At 40.3% G+C, this 11,580-nt stretch overlaps 1 protein-coding gene across 1 annotated transcript; it reads right to left on the minus strand.

Moving 5' to 3' along the window:
- Positions 1 to 5,521: 5,521 nt before the first annotated feature.
- LOC308471473 (olfactory receptor 5V1-like) lies at positions 5,522 to 6,457 on the minus strand (the record flags this gene model as incomplete). The annotated part of the gene is made up of 1 exon (XM_080995469.1): positions 5,522 to 6,457. The coding sequence occupies one exon, from the start codon at positions 6,455 to 6,457 to the stop codon at positions 5,522 to 5,524; it is 936 nt and encodes a 311-aa protein (XP_080851595.1).
- Positions 6,458 to 11,580: the final 5,123 nt, after the last annotated feature.

Below are 11,580 nucleotides of genomic sequence, written 5' to 3' on the forward strand. Positions count from 1 at the left end.
ATTACCCACCAAAATTACACTTTCTCTTAATACCAGACCTTTTTAGGGTAAGAGAATTATCTGCCAAATCTACCACTGTTTGATAAAAATTAATGGATTGAAAATTTACATAATGATAACAGTGTAAAGCAGACATACAATGATTGTTATAAAGCAGTAACTAAACATACATTATAAAGCAGTAACTAAACCTACTTATACATTCCCACAACTGAATTTTAAATCAATGGAATGGGTTTTAATACAGAGTTGAAAACGGTATGGATTTAAAAATTAAGTCATTACAACAATTTGTATTGTGAAGATGCTATGGTTTTTCTACTGCAAAACCGAAAACTACAGTATAAAGTCGCTTTTTACTGATAAGGGATTTCAGATTGTGACATGGAAATTTGCCCATCACCCACTGATATCATGAGTTCTGATGTCTGATCTTCAGCTCATTGAATGAATACAGTATGCCTATCACTAAAAAATAGCACTACCTACCTAAAATGTTTGACTGCCTAAGTCTGTCAGTACATTAAAGCATCTACTTGCCTTCCTTGTTTTCCTTGTAGACTTGAGCACCACAGTAAGAGAGGGCAATGTGAAGAATTTATATCTCATCAGGAGAATGATGTCAAGGCTCTTCTGAAGTAAAATTCAAATAAACATTGCCTCTGACTTGAGTCAATGGGCAAAGTATTGTTTTTCCTTTGGCACGGTGGTTGGGGGAATGGTATCGAGACAAAGTGTCTATATTGGGGAAAAAGCTCTCTGAGGAATCCTGCAGTCCCTGAGTTAAGTCTCAGTAGTGTGCAAATTCATTTGGCCAAAAGGTATTTTGAATGCAATGGCCCTGATCCATAGAAAATGGGTTGTGCCCACGTTCTGGTGAACTCAAGGGAACTTACTTTAACTTTGAAACCTCATTGCTTTCAATGGTACTCGCACAGCTACTTTTCTCAGGAGAACAAAGTCTCTTCAAAGCAATATCTGTTTTAATGTATTTTTAATCTTTTCTTGGAAGCTGCCCAGAGTGGCTGGGGAAACCCAGCCAGATGGGCAGGGTATAAATTATTATTATTATTATTATTATTATTATTATTATTATCATTTGCTTTTTTCATGATGTTTGTGTAGAATAATGGACTGCAGATAGCAACATAGCGGTCACATGCCATCACTGCTAGCAATAAAATGTGGGTGCCCACCACATCAATCAGAAATAAGAGTTCTAGCATGCAACCAAAGAACGATATTGCCTTGTCCTCTGACAAGAAGACCTGGTGCATCTTTGGCACAGTGACAGTTGGGCAAAGGACTTCTAAATAAGATAAATTACTGAGGAAGAGATACATGCGGGTCTGGAGGTGAACATCTGTCCCTATGGCCAAGAGAATTGCCCCATTCCCTACCAAAGTAATCAAGTAGGTCAGCAGAATTGCCACAAAGAGAGAGATTTGCACTTCAGAAGATCAGGCAACTCGGTGAGGTAAAAATCTTTTATTTCTGTGATATCGTCTTTCTCCATCTTCCTGCCAATTAGGTCAACTGGGATATCTAAAATACAGTGGAAACAGAGTAAATTTGTTTAAAGCTTAACTACTTAACAATATATAATTGATTACCTTTCTGACTTTTATTTACATAGAGAATGATTCAATTTTTGTGTCTCCACACACCCCTCATCCACCCATGGCTACCAGCTTGGCCTGAGGGGACTGGCAACTGAGTGGGAGAGAATTGCCTGACCCTTGTTTGAAACAAGGTCATAAGTATTTTTCACTGTGCAATAATTTAGAATTAATATAGCAAAGCTCTACCATGAGCCACTGTGAAAAGGGAATGCCATCTTATCAACAATCTTAACAATAATCAATTTTGAAATTTAAAATACAAAATTTAGGCCATATTAGGCTTCAAGCAAAATGGGACGCGGGTGGCGCTGTGGGTAAAACCTCAGCGCCTAGGACTTGCCGATCGTCAGGTCGGCGGTTCGAATCCCTGCGGCGGGGTGCGCTCCCGTCGTTCGGTCCCAGCGCCTGCCAACCCAGCAGTTCAAAAGCACCTCCGGGTGCAAGTAGATAAATAGGGACCGCTTACCAGCGGGAAGGTAAACAGCGTTCCGTGTGCTGCGCTGGCTCGCCAGATGCAGCTTGTCATGCTGGCCACGTGACCCGGAAGTGTCTGCGGACAGCGCTGGCTCCCGACCTATAGAGTGAGATGAGCGCACAACCCTAGAGTCTGGCAAGACTGGCCCGAACGGGCAGGGGTACCTTTACCTTTTACCTTAGGCTTCAAGCAAAACCTGATCTTTGACTGATTAACAGTCTGTGTCATTCCTAACTCTCTGTGCAACATTACCAACTAAATGAAATATTTGAAAATGAAAAAAGGAAGGATTTGCTTATGAAATCTCAAATTTTCAGAGACAAAAAATAGAAAGTGGTACTCAAATATCTTCAAAGATGTACAATTCACGCTTGGAATGGGAAATTAAAGATGAAGAGGTCAAGTATGTCATGACAAAGTGGGCAAAAGATGTGAGACATAATACTCAGGTGGAAGAATGATTTAAAATTCATGGCCTGTACTTCATTTAAATGTTGGAAAGGGGGAAAAAGGGAAAAGGCCATTTGGATAATCCTAGCTCAGTACAGTCCCAGCTAAAGAAGATTGGTAAATAAAGTTAATGGAATAGGCTGAAATGGTTAAAATAATTGGGAAATCTAGAAATTAAGATGATAACAATATAAAGAAGAATGGAAAATGTTTATTGTGTACACACAAAAGCAAAGCACATAAGTAAATACATTAGCAGGATTTCGGAAAACGCTTGTAACATGTTGGAAAATGTATTAAAAATGGAAGAAAATAGAAGTTAAGATTTTTGGGACGTACCTAAATGAAAATAATAAAATTGAACCTAGGGTGGGGATGGAGGGAAGTCAAGGGATTAAAGTAATCCCAAACTAAGGATTTAATATGATTTTTTAAAAACAAAAACAGTATTGTATGTGTGTGTTGTTGTTGTTGTTGTTGTTATTCAGTTTTGCTGGGGGGGGTTTCTTTTCTTTCAATGAAATGTTTTTGTTTTTTGTAAAAAGTTAATAAAAATATTACATTTTTTAAAAAAAACAGTCTGTGTCCTTGGTGGCAAAGAATCTTGGTGGGATGCAACTGAGTTGCTGTGTGCATAGAATGAAGTCCACTCATGCCACATCTCCTTCCACCTTGTGCCCCCAGTAATCCCTCAATCTGCTGTAGAGGGTTGGGAGAAAACCCAGAGCTGGGAGCAAGAGGAGTGCATGGCAGAAGAGAGGGGGGAAGGTCCCATTGCGCAGGTGGACCTCGTTCCCCTGCTCACGGGCCACTTTGCGCTACACTGATTCCACCCACTATGTTTCTTCAACTGCGATCACAAAACCAATGGTATACATCCCTCCAAATGGATTTAAAACTTAGGTAGTGGGTTTCAACCCAACTAAATAGATTTAAAAATTAGATGATGGCAACAATATATTGTGAATATGCTAAAAAGATTTTTTTTTACTGCAAAACCTAAACCTACAATATGCATTTCCATTTTACAGATAAGGAATTTAAGATTGTGAAAAGGAAACTTGCAAAAGATCACCTACTGAGATCATGACTTCTGATCTCTGATTGTTAGTTTGTGGAATTAATACAATAAGTGTATGAGGAAGAAATAGCACAGAAGTTTTATAATATTAGACTACCTACCAACAAATGGATGTCACTTGCCTTTCTTGCTTTCCAAGTAATCTGTAGCACACATTATCAAGCAAGACGATTAAAAAAAAAATGTGGAGTCAAGAGAAATGCTGGCATTGTTTTCTGAAGTAAAGTTTAAAAAACACTACATCTGCCATGAGAGGAAATGGCACCAAGAGAAAGTGGCTACATTTGGACAAAGGGCTCAAAGGAACCCTGCAGTTCCTGACTTGAAGACTCAGATGTGCAAAAGCTCTTTTGGCCAAAAGGAATACAATGGTCTTGATCATGGGCGTAGCCAGGATTTTTGTTTTGGTGGGGCAAGCCTTTTGTTGGGGGTAGAAACTCAGATAACTATGTACTTTTTATTGATTTCTATTGATTTGGGGGGGAGCAGCTGCCCCTCCATGTCCCACCCTGCCCATGTTCCTGATTGAGAGAGAAAAAATGTTAGTCCCATGTTGTGGTGAACTCAAGCAAACTTTATTTAACCATAAAATCTAATTGATTTCTATGAGGATCAAGGACAACAAATTTCCTCAGGACCAAACCTGGTTTAAAAGGTTCTTTTATAAACTGCATCTTGTATTCCTGTTATCTTCCATTTGAGAGGCCACCCAGAAGAATCTAGAAATGGTGGTGCGTGCTGTTAAATATCCAGCTATTAGAAAGTCACAAATAGGGGGAAAGAAGATGGTATATCAAATAGCTTGCCAGGATTGATCTTCCTGTTATCAAAACACAGACAGAACCAGCAGTAGTCAGGAAAATCAATATCAACTTCAACATGCCAATGCCTTCAGTATGAGTAGATGAGGCCTGAAAAGCCTTTCTTAGCCTTAAGTACAAACCTTTCCATTAGTTTACACACTTTGCTTTTTTGTTAATCTTCAAGCCCAACTCAAACATAAGAACTGATGCTTTTCACCTAACTATCTAGGAATCTGTGGTTACCCAAGAGACTTCGCCTGTCTCTGTAGAAGAACATTTCTTGTGGAACAACACACTCACACACCTTGCATTTTACCCTTGGCTTTCCTTCATTCCTATACTGAGGAGATTTCCATGTCACCACCATCAACCCCAACAGACCTCATCCTTGCAGAATCAGGAAATGCATTAAACACTCTCAAGTCCACCCCTCCCTCTCCTTCCCCTGCCTTCTGCTTTGAAGCCCCATGAAGTCCTCTTCTCTTGGGGAAACGTGTTCTCTTCCTTGTCTGTTGTCTCACTCTAAAATCTCAGAAGTGTGCATGCACACGAAAGCTCATACCAAGAACTAACTTAGTTGGTCTTTAAGGTGCTACTGGAAGGAACTTTTTTATTTTGACTATGGCAGACCAACACGGCTACCTATCTGTATCTAAAATCTCAATTCACCTTTTCCTCACTATCCATACCCTCCCACTGCAAAAGGGTGACTGCCCCAAAAACTCTAAACTGCATTCTTGCAATTTTTGCCTTAAAACCTTCTCAGATCCCCAAACAGCGTACAGTGTCCAAACTGCATATGGAATTTACTCAAATCTAATGCACCATCAAATCTAATGCACACCTTAATTTTCGCAATATAATTTGGCCCAAAAGAAGTGCGCATTAGATTTCCGTAAATATGTTACTTCATAACAGGTCATTAAATGATAGTCGCCCAGTACAGGCTCATAGGGAGGGAGGGAGGGAGGGAGGGAGGGAGGGAGGGAGGGAGGGAGGAAGGAAGGAATATTGTAGTGACTTTTAGCTCAGACGTACAGTGTATTTGAAGGACAATATTCAAGGACAGGGATGATTGAACCCAATAACTTCATGAAAAACTTTTCAGGTGAAATGCTTTGACCAAGGCCCTCTTAACATCCTTATTCCTCAGACTGTAGATCATAGGGTTTAGCATAGGAGTAACAATCCCATACAACATGGAAACAATTCTGTCCTGTTTGGGCGAATAGCTGGAAGTGGGGCGAACATAGGTGGCAATGGTGGTCCCATAAAACAGGAAAACTACAGTCAGGTGGGAACCACAGGTAGAAAAGGCTTTGCGCCTTCCCTCGGCAGACTGCATGCGCAAGATAGTAGATATGATATAGACATAAGAGATCAGAGTGACCAGGAATGCACCACTTCCTAAAATGCCAGCCACAAGCAGGAGAACCAGTTCAGGGAGGTAGGTAGAGGAGCAAGAGGCAGCCATTAGTGGTGGAATATCACAGTAATATTGGTTAACTTTATAGGGCTCACAGAAGGATAATGTAAAGGTCAATGAGGTATGAATCATGGGATTGATGAAGCCGGTTAGCCAGGTCACAGCAGCCAGCTGAACACACAGCCTTTTTGTCATGATGTTTGTGTAGTGCAAGGGACTGCAGATAGCCACATAGCGGTCATACGCCATCACTGAGAGTAATAAAATTTCAGTGCCCACAGCATCAATCAGAAAGAAGAGTTGTAATACACAGCCAACAAATGATATTGACTTGTCCTCTGACAAGAAGACCTGGAGCATCTTGGGCACAGTGACAGTTGGACAAAGGACATCCAGGAAAGAAAGGTTGCTGATGAAGAAGTACATGGGAGTCTGGAGGTGAACATCCGTCGCTATTGCCATGAGGATTGATCCATTCCCAGCCAGAGTGATCAAGTAAATCAGCAGAATTGCTACAAAGAGAAAGATTCGCACTTCTGGGAGATCAGACAGCTCTGTGAAGTAAAAATCTCTTGTTTTTGTGATATTGGTTTTCTCCATTGCCACTCAAATTGCATATCTAAAGTACGGAGAAAACAAAGCAGATTTGTTAAAAGAGCAAGAGCAGGGATCATTCAGTTTGTAATCTAAGGGTAGTTCTGTTTTTAATAAGAGAGCCAGTCAGGAAGCAGGGTGCCAACGCCCCACGTCTAGGGGATCGTGGGCACCTCAGTCCCCTTGGCATCAGTTTTAAGGGGGCCAGGCTCCCTCAATGTTCAGACATTTATTATCTTTATTAAAACTACAACTATAATGTTGCAATGTCCACCCACAGAGTTCTGTTCACTCCTTTCCACAGTGAGACAGCATTTCATGGAATGCTGAGCTTGATAGTTTCCCTCCACCTAAAACATCCCACCTAAAAATGTTGCCCTCTTCTGCAAATGTCAGGGTTTCCTACATTAGATAATACCTTTTCCTGGTATGGGTGGTACCTTTTTGGCTACATAAAGACAACATGAATTTGCTATTAAAATATATTAATCAAGTCAATGTCCATTTGTTTTCTAATGTTAAACTTTATAAAACCAGATACAAATTATTTCAGCTTTTTCGTCAGCTATTTTCAACTGACAAAATAAGATTTCTCAAAATCTTATTCTATTTTTCATTAGAAAATTTCATTAATTTTTCTTTCAATTACATGTTTAAAGAAGAAGATATCAGATTCTTGTTAAAAAATCCTAAAATCAATAAAATATGTATAGTGGCATCTAACAACATTACCCTCCAAAATTACACTTTCTCTTAATAGCAGATTTTTGGGGGGAATTAGAGAATTATCTGCCAAATCTGCCACTGTTTGATAAAAATAAATGGATTGAAAATATACATAATGATTACAGTGTATTGCAGAGATTTGTTATAAAGCAGTAACTAACCCTACATTATACATTCCCATAAATGAATTTTGAATCAATGGAATGGGTTTTAATACATATTTTAAAACGAAATGGATTTAAAAATTAAGTCATCACAACAAGGTATATTGTGAGGATGATATGGTATTTCTACTGCAAAACCGAAAGCTACAGTACAGTGCTTCCTCAGGTTACAGATGCTTCAGGTTATAGACTCCGCTTACTCAGAAATAGTACCTCGGGTTAAGAACTTTGATTCTGGATGAAAACAGAAATTGCAAGGTGACAGCGCAGCAGAAGCAGGAGGCCCCATTAGCTAAAGTGGTGCTTCAGGTTAAGAACAGTTTCAGGTTAAGAACAGACCTCCAGAATGAATTAAGTTCTTAACCTGAGGTACCACTGTATAAAGTCCCTTCTTACTGATAAGGGATTCAAGATTGTGACATGGAAATTTGCCCATCACCCACTGATATCATGAGTTATGATGTCTGATCTTCAGCTCATTGAATGAATAGAGTATGCCTATCACTAAAAAATAGCACTATCTACCTAAAATGTTTGACTGCCTAAGTCTGCCAGTACAATAAAGCATCTACTTGCCTTCCTTGCTTTCCTTGTAGACTTGAGCACCACAGTAAGAGAGGACAATGTGAAGAATGTATGTCTCACCAGGAAAAATGATAGCATGCCTCTTCTGAACTAAAATTCAATAAACAATGCCACTGACTTGAGTCAAAGGGGCAAAGTACCGTATTATTTTTCCTTTGGCACAGCAGTGTGGGTGAATGGTATCGAGACAAAGTGTCTATATTGGGACAAAAGTCTCTGAGGAATCCGACAGTCCCTGAGTTGAAGTCTCAGAAGTGTGCAAATTCATTCTGCCAAAAGGTATTTTAAATGCAATGGCCCTGATCCATAGAAAATGGGTTGTGCCCAAGTTCTGGTGAACTCAAGGAAACTTACTTTAACCTTGAAGTCTCTTTGCTTTCAAAGGGACTCACACAGCTACTTTTCTCAGGAGAACAAAGTCTCTTCAAAGCAATTATTTGTTTTAATTTATTTTTAATCTTTTGTTGGAAGCCACACAGAGTGGAAACCCAGGTAGATGGGCGGGGTATAAATCCATTATTGTTGTTGTTGTTATTTGCTTTTTTCATTATGTTTGTGTAGCATGATGTACTGCAGATAGCAACATACCGGTCATATGCCATCACTGCTAGCAATAAAATGTGAGTGCCCACCACATCAATCAGAAATAAGAGTTCTAGCATGCAACCAACAAATGATATTGCCTTGTCCTCTGACAAGAAGACCTGGTGCATCTCTGGCACAGTGACAGTTGGACAAAGGACATCTAAATAAGATTAATTACTGAGGAAGAGTTACATGGGGGTCTGGAGGTGAACATCTGTCCCTTTGGCCAGGAGAATTGCCCCATTCCCTACCAGAGTAATCAAGTAGGTCAGCAGAATTGCCACTAAGAGGGAGATTTTCACTTCAGAAGATCAGGCAGCTCGGTGAGGTAAAAATCTTTTATTTCTGTGATATCGTCTTTCTCCATCTTCCTGCCAATTAGGTCAACTGGGATATCTAAAATACAGTGGAAACAGAGTAAATTTGTTTGAAGCTTAACTACTTAACAATATATTATTGATTACCTATCTGACTTTTATTTACATTGAGTTTGATTCATTTGTGTCTCCTCACACCCCTCATCCACACATGGCTACCAGCTTGGCCAGAGGGGACGGGCAATTGAGTGAGATCGTTCATATGTACTTCTCAGTGTGCAATAAGCTAGAATTAATATACCAAATATACCATGAGCCACTGAGAAAAGGAAATGCCATCTTATCAACAATCTGATTTTGAAATGTGAAATACAAAATTTAGGCCATACCGTGGTACCTCGGGTTAAGAACTTAATTCATTCTGGAGGTCCATTCTTAACCTGAAACTGTTCTTAACCTGAGACACCACTTTAGCTAATGGTGCCTCCCGCTGCTGCCGCCATACGATTTCTGTTCTCATCCTGAAGCAAAGTTCGTAACCCAAGGTACTATTTCTGGGTTTGCGGAGTCTGTAACCTGAAGCGTCTGTAACCCGAGGTAGCACTGTATTAGGCATCAAACAAAAACCTGACCTTTGACTGATTAACAGTCTGTGTCCTTCCTCTCTTCTTAAAGCTTTTCCCCCTACATACGCCGTGGGCTCTTGTGTGTGGATAGTACCATTATGGCTACATGAAGACTCAGAGAATGAATTTGCTCTTAGTATATACAGTATTACTAGGAGGAGGAGCAATTTCTCAGTACTTTAAATCATTATTGGATTTAATTTATGTTTCAATTGGAATCATTATTAGTGGAATGGAATAAAAAGTGATGGAGGGGTGTAACACATATATTATGAATCGGGTCAGTGTCAGTTTGCTGTAAATACAACTTCAGATGCAAATTCTTTTTTCAGCTTTTTAATCAGAAATTTCCATCAGGCATTTCCAAGTTTTATAATGAGATAGTTCAGAATAGTAGTCCAGGTTTCATTGCAAGATTCATGTGGAAAGAAGGAGATGGCTGTTTCTTGCTAAAACCAGTAAAACTGAGAATATTTGCATTTGACATATATGAACATTGCCCTCCAAAATTAAAGATTCTATTAATTTTTATGGTAAGACAGTTATTTGCCAAAGCTGACATACTTTAATAAAACTAAATAGATTTAAAACATGCATAATGACAACAACATATTGCAAAGATACTTGGTGGGATTCAATTAAGTTGTTGTGTGCAGAGAATGAAGTCCACTCATGACACATCTCCTTCCACCTTGTGCACCCAGTAATCTCTCAGTCTGCTGTAGAGGGTTGGGAGGCCACCCAGAAGAATCTAGAAATGGTGGTTTGCGCTGTTAAATATCCAGCTACTAAAAAGTCACAAAAGGGGGAAAGAAGATGATATCTCAAATAGCTTGCCAGGGTTGATCTTCCTGTTATCAACACACAGACGGAAGCTGCATTAGTCAGCAAAATCAATATCATCTTCAACATGCCAATGCCTTCAATATGAGTAGATGTCAGGGAGTGTCGATAACAAATGAGTGTAGTTAATTAACTAGAAGATTTATTGCAAAAACAGAGTTCACTGGAGCGGCGATCACAGCTGTCCGTCTATAAATCAAAGATGTCCCTACTAAGGAGGGTGCTTCCGGCAAGACCAGAAACAGCCAAACTTCCTCTTGTGACGTATTCTGTTTTGCAGACCCCCCCCCTTATGCCCCTGGACCTTGGACTAAGGGGGTCAGCTCCCACCCCTTCCTCATTCTCTGAAACAGTACTACTGTGGTCCTTCACGCTCTCCGAGCTGCTTCCGTTTCTAGCCCCTGCATTTTGTCCTTCACTAGTGCGCTAGCAAGCTGCCAGCTGGCTCTCCGCAACTCTGCTAACAGTGGACATTCCTAAGGGTGGGGGAGTTGACTTTCAGCTATAACCATCCTGTCTTGTAGTTAACTCTCTCTTCCTGGTTACCGGTACTTCCTTCACTGGGAGCTGGCTACAAACTTTCCCTGGGGGCTGGCTCATTCATTACAGTTGATGAGGGCTAAGGATCCTTTCTTGGCCATTAGGAGCAATCTTTGCCATTAGTTTACACTCTTTGCTTTTTTATTAATCTCCAAGCCCAACTCAAACATAAGAACTGATGCTTTTCACCTAACTAACTAGGAATCCATGGTCACCCAAGAGACTTTGTTTGTCTCTGTTGAAGAAAATTTCTTGTGGAACAACACACTCACACACCTTGCATTTTACCCTTGGCTTTCCTTCATTCCTATGCTGAGGAGATTTCCATGTCACCACCATCAACCCCAACAGACCTCATCCTTGCAGAATCAGGAAATGCATTAAACTCTCTCAAGTCCACCCCTCCCTCTCCTTCCCCTGCCTTCTGCTTTGAAGCCCCATGAAGTCCTCTTCTCTTGGGGAAACGTGTTCTCTTCCTTGTCTGTTGTCTCGCCCTAAAATCTCAATTCCCCCTTTCCTCACTATCCATACTCTCCCGCTGCAAAAGTGTGACTGTCCAAAGTCTCTAACCTGCATTCTTGTTATTTTTGCCTTAAAACCTTCTCAGGGCCCCACTCCTCAATGCCCCTATTTCCTCTGGCTATCTTTTTTCTCTTCTGCAAGCAAACAAGTCTAGTCACCCACCCACCCTGGTTCTAAAAGAACTTTCACCCCTTGAGCCAACATCCTCTTTCTCTGCCTTC

This window comes from Podarcis pityusensis, assembly GCF_964106645.2.
Source record: "Podarcis pityusensis genome assembly, chromosome: 1".
Taxonomy (NCBI): Eukaryota; Metazoa; Chordata; class Lepidosauria; order Squamata; family Lacertidae; genus Podarcis; species Podarcis pityusensis.